The following is a 15,113-nucleotide window of genomic DNA, read 5'->3' as shown; positions in this document are numbered from 1 at the left end:
ATGCCGTCAAAGTGCTTAGAATGTCTTGTTTTGTTTAACGTCTTGTTACTTATAAATGAGTCTTCTTTTACGGACTTGTAAATAATGTTGAAGTACTGTAATTTTTAGTTTATTGTTATTCCGACTTTTGTTGCCTTTCCGTGCCTACGTTTCTTTATTATCACAGATGTAAAAAATATTACAAAAAAGATGCTAAATTTAATAATTTTAATAGACTTGGAAATTGTATTCGGAAATTTTCGGGGTATTGGAAAAAAATAAAAGTGGAATCGAATTTCTTGTGTTTGTTTATTTGATGAAAATTGTAATTCGTAATTTTACAATAAAATTATTTACAATGCCACAATACAAACATGACGGTCGGCCATCGCGCTGACGTACTTATTTACAAAGCCGATGCGTGTCGGTGTTCAATTTTAATAAATTCTAACTATAAGTACAAAATATGAACGTGTAGTTGCAATAATAAGTTCTAAACTAAAAATGATTGCGTTTGAAAATCAGTGCGAGTATAACGTGCGACGCACTCGAATATGTAATATCTAGACTAGCCCAGAATGCGAAACTATGCGAAACCTATCTGTCAGTTTAGATACCTTGTGATATTACATGAAAAAGTAATTAGTTTATTATCAACTCTACGGCTTACAATATGAATTGCATTACTTAAAATATTCTTTCTACGTTTTAAATGACGGACTTTATTTTTTCTATTTTAGAAAATACGATCCTTACATTTATTTATAATCTAGGTAATTGCTTTAAAGATTTAAGGCAAACAAAATAAATACTTTAATTTTAGACAAGGTAAGTCTGCTCAATATTTTTAACTATACTTGTCTTAACTTACATTAGGTACCTATATAATTTTGTAACGTGAATTTCGCGAACTCTGGTGTCTAATAACCAAAAACTGCTAATTTATTCGGACCTATTGTAGTATATATTTAGGTATACAATAAAAATAGTAGTATATCTACATTCGGGATAGTCAATAACATATAGTACAATCGTAAATTTCGTTTTGACTAATTATTTATTTTTAACGACTGTATTTTAACAGGTTATTAAAAAAACTTAACAATTCTATTGCAAATACTAAAAACACGTTTTCTACGCAAGGTATATAGATAGATAGAGTTTTATACATCATCAGTTATAAGGAGATTTATATGTATAAATACAAATTCTATACTCTTGTTGATTATTTATCTCACTAATGTCTTTTCGTGCATTTCGAATTTTCTTACAAATAAGTATCTACTAAAAGTATATTACAGATTATTTCATACTTATTCAACGTAGGCAATAGCGATATCAAATTTGTATGAGCTCGAACCGTAGCATGGATGCTGTATATCTGCCGGATAGTGTTTACAGTTCTATACGTATACATATCGCTGCTTTTCAAAAACAGTGTCCTAAACCAAAATAGTTCATGTTTTGTCTTATTACACAGAAGCACTTAGAACGAGCTCAAATTGATTGTAAAAAAAGACACCGAGCTTTTTATTGTTTAAAATAATCACGTGAGAACATGAGCCTTTATACAATTTGTCTGCTTTGCATTTTAGATATTCTACTGTTGTTTTTAAACCATGTTCCTGATGATTTAGGTGATTTTGAGATAGGCCTACTACTATTCAAAAATCCTATCGATATTTCCTGGAATCTGAGCTTTGGAATTCGAGTTTTACAGTAGTGGACGATTGAAATATTTATAAGCTTCTTTCTATAAAAGCAAGCTATAAAACAAATTTCTTTTTAACTCTTTTTCTTCTTGTGCAGCGCAGTTGTGAAATACGAGTAGACTCCCTTCCCATATCCCGGCCAGTGTTGGGCGTTAATCAATTAAATTTCAATCAATAATTCAATCAGATTAAAAATCAATTCAATTGAAATCAATTGCCCAACTGGGGCCCCAACCGGGCCTCCAACCGGGGCCCCCAACAGGGCCCCCCAACCGGGCCCCCCAACAGGGCCCCCAACCGGGCCCCCAACCGGGGCCCCCAACAGGGCCCCCCAACCGGGCCACCAACCGGGTCCCCCAACTGGGGCCCCAACCGGGCCCCCCAACCGGGGCCCCAAGAAGGGCCCCCAACCGGGGCCCCCATAGCCAACGCCCTAACTCACCCCCCTATGCCCTATAAATTTATCATAATTGTCAGTTTTAATTGTTAATTGTTAATCAAAAACATTGAAAAGATTGAAAATTGATCAATTGTTAATTGTAGATATTTGCGATTAACGATTGATCAATTGTTAGTTGCGAGAACCGCAATTAACAATTGATTAATTGTTGATTTCGGTTCTCGCAACTAACAATTGATCAATCGTTAATTGCTGTTTCGCAATTGACAATTAATTAATTGTCAATCTTTAATTGCCAGAACAATTAAATTTTGCCCAACACTGATCCCGGCTAACCCGTCGATTGTTTCCTTCAATAAAAGGTTGACAGCGTACTTCCTTTGCTAAACACTCTTGTACCTAATCATCTTATTCTTTTTTAATTTCATATATATTGTGTGTGTACCTACATTGATATTATTTACTAACGTTATATGATCTATCTAATTATAATATTAATGTAAGGAATGGTATTTTTTATTTTTCTGATAGATTATAATATTTCTCGAACGATATCTAGTTCTCCCTCTTTCTCTATTCCACGCTGTTGCCCGCTTACGAACTTTGACCTCATTGCCTTTAGAGATAAGTTCACCTTTGCTCATGTCTTTGCAAGTTTCTCATTAGTTCTCTAAGTTTACCTTAATAATGTAGGGATAATGTAGGGATGTACATTGAGAACACTTCGATATTTTAACAGAATCGTTCGATTGGATGTTGTTCTCGAATCGAAGGGCGCTTTCCGAGCTATTCAGAACATTCCGAGTGAAACGTTCGAATCGGATTCGGATACGATATCGTCATCCAACAGCGTTTACGGAGTAAGTTGGTATAAAATAGATTATAAGAAAAATGACAATCATTTTGTATACATTTTTAAGACCTTAATGGCCTAAAATATAGGAATACATTAGTCTTACATTAAAATAAATTAATAAAATTGGTCAAAATCCAGACTTTGTAAACAATAAGACGGTCGGTAACTTTCATTCGATAACTGTGTTCTGAATAACGTTTGTAGACTTTGCCGATCGAGAAGTTCGAGTAATAGTACGAGTGTGGTTTCGAATACGACAGTTTGACGTTCAATTCGGGTGTTGTGAAAAAGAATGAAAAGAAATCGGTCGACAACTGTGATATCGTAAGGTTCTGAATCGACTCCCAGATCGACGGGTTAAATCCCAGCGGCAGCATAAATCTACATAAGTGAATATTAAGTAGCAATGTGTTGTCAACGATGAAGGAAAACAACGCGAAAACATTTACATTGAATCAGTGTGGTAGAATATTACTTAAACTCTCTGCTTAGAGGAAAACCGTAGCAATGGATCGTATAATAAAATTAATTTCGGTTACGTTTGCAGAGTGACATTTTATGCCGTCATTTGGAATTAAAAATAATGTTATCCTTGAAATATCAGGAAATAGTACTCAACTAATCAATTAAAACCGTCGCATTAGTGTCAAATATTAAACTCCATGCGTACTGTTTTATACATATCTTCTAAATACTGAAAAAACGGTGTAGGTACTTTTATTGTTACCATATAAAATTTCAATTACTATTAGAGATATCGGCCGCTTCCTCTCAGCAGAACAAGCAAATCTCTTGTTGACAGAGTTGATCGTCACTGAAACGATGAAATGTCACTTTACTGTTTTAAAACGGTAAAGTTTTAGGCGCAAGGTTTTTTGACCGAATTTTGACTCTCACAACAATATTCGCCTGTTTCTGTAAAACTAGAACTATTCTGAAGCTCGGACTTAAGAAAATAATGTTGTATAGTATTTAATGTTTTTGTAACACAACTGATTTAGATTTATTAATGTACTTGTTGTTCATATGCATATGACTAAATCGAATTTGAGGTTTACTTACAGAATCTTACTTTACTTCTAAACTTTATGAGTGTTATTTATTGGTATTGTTTTAAAATGAGTGAACGCAAACTATGTTCATATTGTTAAGTTGCGTCATGGATCATGTATATTAACATTTAAGAATGGTTTTTGATAAAAGTTTAGAGCATTCAGTACTTTCGCCTGCATTATTAATAAGTTCACACGTAATAAAATTACAAACAAGCAATCATCATCACCGTTTGTTTAATTGTTACTAATATTTTACCAATTTAATGTTTGCCAATATGAAGTACATTTGTGCTAAATATTTTATAATTGATTCAATGAATATTAAGTGTGGAAACGAATTTTCAAATTCAGCTACCTACATTTCATTGCAGGCGAATGTACCATGTAGCCACGGTTTGTGCTCTAATATACGTAATCTCGACACTCGCTATTCTCTATGGTCAGTATATTTAGAACAACATCAAAAATAGTGAACTTAAAATTCTTTATTCTCTATTAAAAGGATCTTTCTAAATCTTCTTTTCTCTTCTTCTTTCTGTATAAAACTCAATGACTAGATTTCACAATTGGAATGAAAATGGGCACTGAGTGATTTTAAGAAGATTGCTTATTTCTTTTTAACAAGCACATATCTCTCGAAAGTTATGAAAAATACTTCTAGATAGAAAGAAAGATATAGCGGGAAAATATTGCCATATCAAAGATGGATAGTTTTTTTTATAGTCTATTTGCATGTGGGCGTTTTATTTTTGAATTGACTGTGTGTTATTATATCTTTATATAAAAATAAAAGTGAAGAACAATATATTATTAAGTCTACGTCCTAAAGTACAGGAGCGAAAAACTCATCGAGAACATCAGTTTTAATGAAGGATCACTACTTGAATTATTGTTTTTATGGTACAGCATGTCTACTTATGGTACAAATACACCTAATATTTTATTTTATATAAGTACAAAATACCTACATTTATATATAACATTAAGCTGCTTATATACTTTATATATACTAAATATCTCTCGATTTGGGCGAAGCTTTTCTTATAATATTTTATTCGTGGAAAAATTTTCTTACACGAACACAATTTTCATGTTTTCACTAACAAACATTTTAAAACCAAAACTAGTTGTACCCCTATTAGACATCTCATGAAATGTAACATAAATATAAACTTTTAATGTCATCGTAATAATTCTTCATAAAGATTAAGTTTTTCATTAACCATTCCATTATAATAATAATAGTATAAGTATATATTTGTTTACTTTTGAAGTTGGGTTTGGCAAATAAAACGTTTTAAAAACGTTGGTATATACAACAACACTTAACGGTGCTTTACTAGAAAGATCTGTAGGTGAGAGGTAAAAAACCTTAAGTGCCAATAGTATAAACAAATACTAATTTTTACTGCTGAGCGTTTTAAAGAGAATAAGGCTAATCTTATGTAGGCATTTAAAATCAATCTTAAGGTGAAAAATGTTAAATAAAATGTAAACGACTATAGTATACTTAATGTCTACCATTGCGTGATTTTTAACATTACAAAGCAATGTTTGTAAAAACATCTACATCAAAAAATATGTACTTAAGGTCCTTTATGTCTCCCTTACAGATATAATATCGCTCCTTTCCTCATTGACTGCTGTAGGTATAATTTGGTCGTAACTAAGTAAAACGTACATAAGCCTTCAAAAGTGAACACTCTCTACTATTCGTTTTATACGTCGATCTTGTTTCCATAAGTATAAAGGCCTATCTACATATATGTATTATAAGGACCGACATGTAACGGTGAGTGCCGTTAGCGTCAGAGTAAAATGATATTGTTACATATATTTTGTACAAAGCATCCATACTTGTCAGTGTCAGTAACGTTTAGTGACATCAGTATTGCTCAGACTCTACAGTGATCCGATTTCTTACTGAGAATAATTTCACTGACGGCACGGAAGTCGCATATGACTGCGGACTGGTAACTCCACACAAACGCAGCAGCGCGGCTTGTATGTGTGCACGCCCGCTACACGCCGTGTACGGGCACACATTTGCATAATCTTACGGTGCGCTCGCGTTACAGAGCCCGGGTCGTCACACGCGAAATTAATTTATAGAATTGAAGCGGTCACTCGGTGTTTAAAACATGACTTCTAATAGTAGACGTGTTCGTGGTAGTTTGAATAAGAATGCCTCAAATTCAGAATTATTCAGCATTTAATTTCTATTAAATCATACTCTATAATCAAGATACCAATCCGCGAACCTGGTATAAAAATATTAAATATGTAAGTACCTAGGTATTGCATTTAGCAAAGATTATTTCAATATACTTAGCATGAAAATACAGTGACGAACACCTAAATTAAAAAAAATAATTATATTTACTAACTGTTGGTAGAACGTAAATAATAATGCCCCTATAATAACCCCTAACCTTTTTATTTTATTATATATATTAAATAATAACCCCTACGATCCGAGAGAAGTTTTTTTACGCACCGAACAGACGAAAGTTGCCTCCTTGATCTTAACTATACTACAAGTGTGTAGGTAAATTAACTAGTAATCACGGCATATCAGCATTGAAGAGTGCGAATAACAAGTATTAATAGTTTTTATTATATTATTATGTATGTTAGTCTATAAAGTATGTGTCTTAAGGGTCTTTTGTAACCTGAAAATAAATAAATAAAATAAATTAACAAGTTATGGCACTGAACGGTACGGCACTAATCGTCAGGTGTTGACACTGGTTTTCGCAGATAGGCCTTAACTCATTGATAAAACGACTTTGACACTAGCTACAACTCAAGTACTAAACCGAAAACACGTTGCTCTGACAAATTGACCTAATATTACTTACGATAGTTAGGACAAGGACGATAAGTTTTATTCTAAAGCAGAATGGAACGTAAGTGAACACAAACTTTTGAATAAACTTCGAGTGCAGAAAAAGCTTATGTTGCAGGTAATCTATATTACGCTTGTTGCATCTAAATCATAATTACCACAAACAAACCACAATCGTGACGATTAGAAACTTAGTTCATTTTAGCTTTTTGACAAAATAAGCCTTTGTTTTGAAGTCAATCTGTAATTTTATGTTGTAGTGCCGGAAACTTGTTTGTTCATGGTAGAATAGAAAAAGATACAACAGAAACGTTTGAAAGCGTCAAAAAATGAGCACCGAATTGTAAATGATATCACCTACTTACAAAAGTAGGAATTAATCTAAATAGTGATTGCACATCAAGATATAAATATTATAAAATTTTCTTCTAGATACTACTTTTCGACGAAATAAAGTACTTATATAATATAAAATTTAACAAATATAATTCAAATATATATGTAAAGGCAGCATAGAATATATATCATTTGAGATAACAGATAGCGTAATTTAGGTAGGTATCTTATAAAGCGAATGATATGTTATTTTTATCTTACATTAGATTAAATAGCGAATTAAAGTAGTATCACTTTATCTACCCAATAATTCAGGAAATGGTCGTAGGTACTGTTAACGTTTAGTAAACTTTAGAATAACGTGAAAACGTAGAAGTTATACATTTATAGTACAGAGGTCATTCGAAAAATCAACATTCGAACAGAATTTCTGTACTTAAAACTTTCGTAGGTATAATATTAAATACGTTTTACACATTATTTATTTGCTTTAAAAAAATAGTTGACAATTTGGTTTTTAACACGAGCAGATTTGTAAAAGGAATCTAAAATTGTAATTGTGTAGGTACTTGGCATACCTGCCGTTCGACAGGCAGGTGGTACCTTTTAGGACTTATAGATAATTTGAATTCAAAGCACAGCCAAACACTTTTTCTTCATAAAGTTTCGTTACACTTTTTCCTATAGATTTTAATTAAAATTTCTTATCCAAAACAGTTGACTCATTGGTCCGCGCTTTAAGAAGCAGAAGGCATACATAAGTGATATAATTAACGCTTGTGCATTTAAGCATGCAAGTAGGGTATTTCTTCCGACTTGGCGATTTACGAGTTCTGATGATAAATCATTTACCAACTTGTGATTTTACAAGATGACATTGACATTCGTACAATAAAATTAAAAGTTAAAATTTTTCTTACAGCAGATTCACCATAATATGTAAATAGATAAGTTATTGCTTTGAACTTGCATCTACGCAATAATATACTAATAACAGAAAATCAACTTCATTGCAACGTAATATATACTAAATTGTATGTACATACGGACTCACAGCACATACTTCACGACAAACTACAAAAAATAACACTTAACATACTTACGTATTGATAGGTGTAATTGAATGTTGACTTTTTGTTTATACAATTTATACAGCCAGTATGTATTACAAGTATTCGCAGTATTTATTACAGGCAAAAATTATATCCGATCGGTAGAAGGCATTTTCATGGCTTAAATGTGTAAAACACAATAATGATAATATTATTAATATGTATAAATTAATCGTTATGGCCAATTATTAACAAATAAATATGTTTTTTCACGTGAGACTTAGAGCGGTTACATGCGGCGACTTTTAGCAGCTATGCAAACGCGATGCAGTCGCTTATCGTCTACCTTTAGACACGCGCCCGATTCTAAGCAGCGATGCAAACGCGATATAGAAGCGATGCAGTCGCTTATCGTTTACCTTTAGACACGCGCGCGAATTTTAGCAGCGATGCAAACGTGATGCAGTAGCGCCGCAGTCGCTAATCGTCTACCTTTACACACGCGCGTGATTTAAGCAGCGATGCAAACGCGATGTAGAAGCGATGCAGTCGCTTATCGTCTACCTTTAGACACGCGCGCGACTTTTAGCAGCGATGCAAACGTGATGCAGTAGCGCTGCAGTCGCTTGTCGTCTACCTTTACACACGCGCGTGACTTTAAGCAGCGATGCAAACGCCATGCTGTAGTGAGGCAGTAGCTTATCGTCTACCTTTAGACATGCGCGCGACTTTAAGCAGGGATGCAAGCGCGATGTAGAAGCGACGCAGTCGCTTATCGTCTACCTTTAGACACGCGCGCGACTTTTAGCAGCGATGCAAACGTGATGCAGTAGCGCTGCAGTCGCTTATCGAGTACCTTTACACACGCGCCCGACTCTAAGCAGCGATGCAAACGCGATAAAGGAAACGATGCAGTCGCTTATCGTCTACCTTTAGACACGCGCGTGACTTTAAGCAGCGATGCAAATGCCATGCTGTAGTGTGGCAGTAGTTTATCGTCTACCTTTAGACATGCGCGCCACTTTTAGTAGCGATGCATACGCGATGTAGTAGCGATGCGGTCGCTAATTGTCTACCTTTAGACACGCGCGCGACTTTACTTTTTTATGTAAACGTGATACAAACGCGATGGGCGCTTTATATTAATTAACTAATGTATTTATTAATGTCACTTTCAAATTTACAATTAACAAAACAAAATATTTTGCATAAACCTTACAGATTTTTCGTACATAATTATTTAACATTATCGCGACGATATCGATGCGATCGCGCGTTTGTAGTCGCGTTAAATCGCCTATAAATCGCAAGTGTAGAGATGCAATCGCGCGTTTCACGAACGCACGTTTGCATCACTGCTTAAAGTCGCCGTATATAACCACTCTTAAGTATTATAAACGATCTATATTAAGTACAACGCTATACAACACAACGCGAAATAACTACATTGTTTCATAAACCTTTAGCAACTGCAAACGTATTTTATAAATAATTTTAGTCTCACGCAAATTAGCCTTTATAATTTAGACATTAACGATTTGAGCTTCACATAGACTATCTACTCATAACAAAGTATATTTGTAACGTAAAATACTAACCAATATAACTGTTCTTATCTTATTGCAAGTCAATAATTATGAATAATGTAATGATTATGATATATCACAACTTATTTGGGTTGTATGTCGATAAAGTAATGACTATGGTGATTTTTTAAAATATACAATATATGTCTTTTACTATCTTACTATAAGCAGTAAAATATTCAGCTGGACTGTCTCTAGGTTTGAAATAGATTTCTACATCCCAAGGATGATGGAGACATTCAATTCGCCGATAGGTTGTTACCCATTCAAAAGTTACTCATAAGAACCCGACTAGCGACACAGATACAAGAAATTTCATATATTACATTATTGATCCCTCTTTAGCCTATCTTAAATTTTCTTTATACACAAGAAAGTAAATCTTACCTCGTATATTATAAACATCGACCTATGAACATTTTTCTGATGAAAACTATTTCAAAACCAGTAGAAAAGTTGCATTCATCTCTACCTGAATGTAGTCGTTAATGCCATTAACAATAGAAAGCTGCAACGATAGTCTTCAGCTTAATTTTATCTTTCTTATTATTTAGGTTTTACGTTAAATATGATCACTATGATGGATATAATCACAATTCGTAATGAAAGTTAACTTTCATCAAAATTATCAGCATAGTATGATGTTGCACTTAGTTGTGACGGTATAAGTAAAAATATAAGATGTAAAAAGACACAATAGTCTGTCCACATGAAGTGGCCCGCGGCAGGGAGAGGCAGCAGGAGCAGCAAAGACAGCATTAAGAGAAGGCCTTGTAGTGAATGAAGAAGAAGATAAGAAACACAGCGTAGGCAGTGGGGAAGGTGATCCGTGCGATCACGTCGATGGTCTTCGCCACTCGGATCGGGTGCGGTGGTTCTTTTTTGCGAACCTGGACGAAACATGGCTGAAAGAAATTATTTTGCAAATCAAAGATGGAAATAGCCTATTAAAAATTATGCCGGTGAACTAGTGGGAAGGCCTGTGGCAGTTTGCGTCGACAGAAAGTGAATTAATTTGTATAATCTATTAATAAAATTATTTTGACATGATGGCTAATTTTCACTTTGTTGTTAGTGCGACTAAGATTTAAAAGCTTTAAATGCTAAGTGAGGATAACCGGAACAAATCGCATAGTCTAAGAAATATATATATTTAATCCATCCTTAGCGCTACATTTTGTCAGCGACATGTTTGGTGTGACGGATGAAATGAGGATCATAATGACGCCAAATTTAGATGCAAATAGGTGAGAAGTGATATATAGCTATAGTTACCTCAGTGACTCCACCGTTATTGGTGGTATGACTACAGGAACCTGGTGGGCCTGTACACGTTGCACACGTGACTAAGTCTGCGGCACCGGTCGAGTCCCGCTTTTTATCACCCTGAAAATATGAAAACTATGACTGAATTGCGTATTTACATAATGAGTGAACGAATGTAAATTATGAGAACGTGCAATTGAAATCTGGATTATATATGAACAGCAAACGGTATAGAATGAAAAAGACAAAATTGACAAATATGTATCGGAGAGATATGTGTCTGTTGGCTTTTACTTTTATGATTTTAACATTAGCAACAACAAAGGAAGGATTGTTGGAAGAAATATAACTAAAAAGGTAAATGAAGCATACTTACAGGCTGGAGCAATCCAAAGCAGCATACAAACAAGAGAATGCGTTAGTTGGGTCGTGATATCGATCGGGTCAAAGATGATGATGTGGGGCAAATGGGGCGTCAGATTGTGACGTCACTTACAGCACCACTAGTTGCCGGCTGAGGCGCGTCTGACGTTGCCCAATTGAGGAATGCCATCGCCTCCTACGTAAATGCAGATTTTAGCTGAAGCATGTTTGGTTTTCGTAAAAATGTGTTCCGCAGAAGCTGCGTTTTCAATATTTATTGAAGCATCGTTAAAAATAATTAGTTAAATCGTAAAATGTTTTATTATAAAATAGAACTTGTACGTATTGTGTTACAGCTTTGTTTGCTTAAGCTTTGCAAAGGCTTGTAGATCACTTTTAAGTTTCCATTTAATGATCTTTTGCGCTTTTTAGAATTTATTTGGAGGATACAAAAAATAAATCGATATTAGTATACATGCAGAAAATAGCATTATCATTTAAAAAAAAAACGTTGAATGATTGCGAAGCGCGTGGTAACAATCCTGTAGTTTGTCTTCTTCAATAAAGCTAATTATTATAAATTGTGTAAAAATTAATAATACGAAAAAATATATATAACCTGTAAAAAACTAGATAAGGCATTCCGTACAAACAAGGTAATTTAAAAATCTACAGAATGTTGAAGGTCTACGACATGCGTTTTTGATCGTGTCCGTTACGTAAGGGTGAGTTCACGTTAAATGTTATATTTCTTTTACGTGGATTATTTGAGTTGATGCCTTAGAAATCATGATCTTTAGAAATCACAATCATGAATCACGTGTGTAGGTATCTGAGTTCTCGTTTAACATATGAGTAGTTGTATTCAGTGAAAATCCATAGCATAGTAACCCATTAAGTCTATTAATGTGGATGCTTAATAGCTTGTACACATGATTCAGGTCGACGTTTATATCCTAATCATCCCAACTGTTATAGGCAAGGATAATAGCGAGTCGTAAAAGGGTAGTAAAAGAAATATAACAGTATAACGTCCTGGAAATGCCAATGAACGTGGCGAATGTCTTACCAAGGGGCTGGCCAGTATAATGCCAATTCTGCTCAGGACAGCAGGCAGTCGCTGCGAACACATCACACACAGTTTGTTCACATGTGACTGATGGTCGGAAAATGTGCTAACGTGAACATAGACTAAATTGTAGTGGCCAAATCAGAAAACAATACTATGCCTTAGATGGATACACACCAGAGTCTTATAACAATTTTAAATCTTTGCAATGTTTTCTGAATTAAATGATTTTAAATTTGTTCAAATACGTAATAAAAGTGGTGATTAAATACGTATATAATAACATCAATGAAAAGCAAAATGATTACTTTTACGTGTAGCACGCGTAATCCAAGGTCTGTGACTTTTACTATTTTGTAGAAACATTTAAAACCATGGCCACACAAAATTGTCTTTGAATGAGATCAACCAAACTTTTTGCAAATAAAAGAGTGTGATGAATTCTGTCCAACCCAATTAGGTAATAATATCGAAATACTTGAGCCAATAGATAATCATGCAATAAAATTTGAAAACGTGAAGCATGCTATAGAAAAGAACATTAACAACATGACATTCATTGCTTTGACATAGATTCAATGTGAAGCATAATGTCTTGCTGTTTTAATATTCTATGAAAACATTGCAAAGAGAAAAGAGAATTGAAAAAAAAAAGAATTCACGAAGGAACCTCTGCGTTTTAATTAGAAATTTGTTCTCCTACAAAGTGTACGCAGTAAAAGGGTTATAATAAAAGCCCGCTTAGTTTCAGGGGCCGATAAATTGAACTCTCTTTCAATTGTTATTCCTTCGTAAATTTAATTTCAAACTTTTGTGAAATAACGGTCGTATTAGATCGACAAAATTTAAGTGCTTAATACAAAAATTAGTTTAATTGGATGAGTGTATTTACATATAGAAAAATTTTATTTTAGTGTAAACATTGCAATTAGGAATTTCATACGTCGTGTCGTTTCTTACATGATTTGATAAATAAATGTTATAAATTTAAACGAATAAATTTGTGTTATTGTGGGGTCTTTACAGGTTTACTTCGAGCGGGTGCTACCGCTATAAAGGTGGCGATTGACCGATCTTATCGTAACGTAAAATTCGCGGCGAGCATGTCACGTTACGGCATTAGCCGCCTGACCGGTATCATTGCTCGTTTCGAATTATGCCTTCGGCCGTACTCCGCATTCACAGTCGAAATGTTACTTGGTATTATAATAATCTCAGTACAGAGTCCGACCGACAAAACCGACCTCAAAAGTCATTCGTCCCCTAGTTTGCTACCCTTAGAGGTGGAACATTTTCTTCAAATTTAAAAGGGACCACTTCAGTCTCTTTCCAACAAAAAAAATAATCATCAAAATCGGTTCACAAATATAGCATAACATTCATACAAAAAAAAAAACATAACTACACTCGAATCGCTTTCAAGAACAGGGGGCCTACCACAACCTCTTAAAACAATGTTACTTTATTTAACCTTACATTGACTTTTCGTACTATGACGCGCTTAAAGTATAATGTTAACATTATGAAAAAATTTTCAAGACGGCGGACTCAAAATGGCGGCCCGAAATAAAAGTGCTCCGATCCTACTGAAATTTGACATCCGGTCCTGTATGGAGGCTCATAGTATGTATCTGCGAACGAAATTTGGATTCCGCCATTTTCCAAGATGGCTATACCATACAAGTGAATTTTCGGTTTTTTGACCAGCATTTTCTCCCAGAAGAAGAGCGGGTGTATAAAGAGTGATGTATGGGAATAATGGTTGGGTGGATTTGGTGAGTAGCAGAAAGTACCAAAACCATCGAAAAGTGCTCTGCATCAGGTAGGACCCCAGCTGCGTACCCCAGTATACGTCTTACCGACGTCTGACCGAGGTCTCTAAACAAATGTTAATCCATACCCTAGGCAGTTTTTACAAGCGGTGAAAAATATTCGAAATTCGAAAAACAAAATGGCACTCAAAGTCAAACAAAGAGAATACTCTACTGAAATGTGAAGTTCAACTCCCAATTTATCACCAGATACAAAGAAAGCCCTCGCGGGCCCGGCGCAACGCGCGCCATCTAGTTATATATATAAAGCTACAAGTTCTTACTCACTGATAGAAATAGAACACATACTTCCCGATATGGTGGAAAAAAAAAAATTTATACTGTTGTACGCGGATAGGCTACAAGGCAAAGAATCAAATATGAGAAGACCTGAATGTGGAAAATGTAAACGAGTGATGAACGGCCTGCAAAAACTATAATACATGGGGGGGGGGATTTTTGTGCATTTTTATGAGATACAACCTGGTCAATTTCCGCGGGAAGTAAAAAAATGTTCGAAATTCAAATAAACAAGATGGCCGCCATACAAATTTCAAAGCCTCCTATCACGGAAACTATTAGAGATAGGTAGGAGGTGCTCGAAGGAATGTAATAGAGGGTAACACCGGTCAACTGCCTGGGTTAAAAAAAAATTCAAAATGGCGATTTCAAAATTGCGGCCGAAGAAAAACTTGTTTCGATCCGGCTGAAAATTGGCATGCGAGGGTCTTTAGGAGTCCTTAATTATAATTTGGGGTAAAAAATTTCTTTTCACCATTT

At 34.6% G+C, this 15,113-nt stretch overlaps 1 protein-coding gene across 22 annotated transcripts in view; it reads right to left on the bottom strand.

The window, feature by feature from the left end:
- Positions 1-10,272: 10,272 nt before the first annotated feature.
- LOC113231967 (glutamate-gated chloride channel) overlaps positions 10,273-15,113 on the bottom strand; it is a 39,377-nt gene continuing 34,536 nt past the window's right edge. For 4 of the 22 annotated variants that reach the window (XM_026466539.1, XM_026466543.1, XM_026466544.1 and 1 more), the window contains 4 exons: positions 12,523-12,573; positions 11,587-11,649; positions 11,100-11,210; positions 10,273-10,729 (listed from right to left, as the gene is read on the bottom strand). In XM_026466539.1, the coding sequence (XP_026322324.1) occupies positions 10,583-10,729; positions 11,100-11,210; positions 11,587-11,649; positions 12,523-12,573 (372 nt within the window). In that variant the 3' untranslated portion in view covers positions 10,273-10,582. Of the gene's footprint in view, positions 10,730-11,099; positions 11,211-11,466; positions 11,470-11,586; positions 11,650-12,522; positions 12,574-15,113 lie in introns of all 22 variants that reach the window. The other 18 variants (XM_026466541.1, XM_026466548.1, XM_026466562.1 and 15 more) reach the window with 7 other exon arrangements.

This window comes from Hyposmocoma kahamanoa, unplaced genomic scaffold, assembly GCF_003589595.1.
Source record: "Hyposmocoma kahamanoa isolate Upper Pololo Valley unplaced genomic scaffold, ASM358959v1 66, whole genome shotgun sequence".
Classification (NCBI taxonomy): Eukaryota; Metazoa; Arthropoda; class Insecta; order Lepidoptera; family Cosmopterigidae; genus Hyposmocoma; species Hyposmocoma kahamanoa.
Note: the sequence above shows the minus strand (reverse complement) of the source record. Positions and strands in the feature narration are given on the sequence as shown.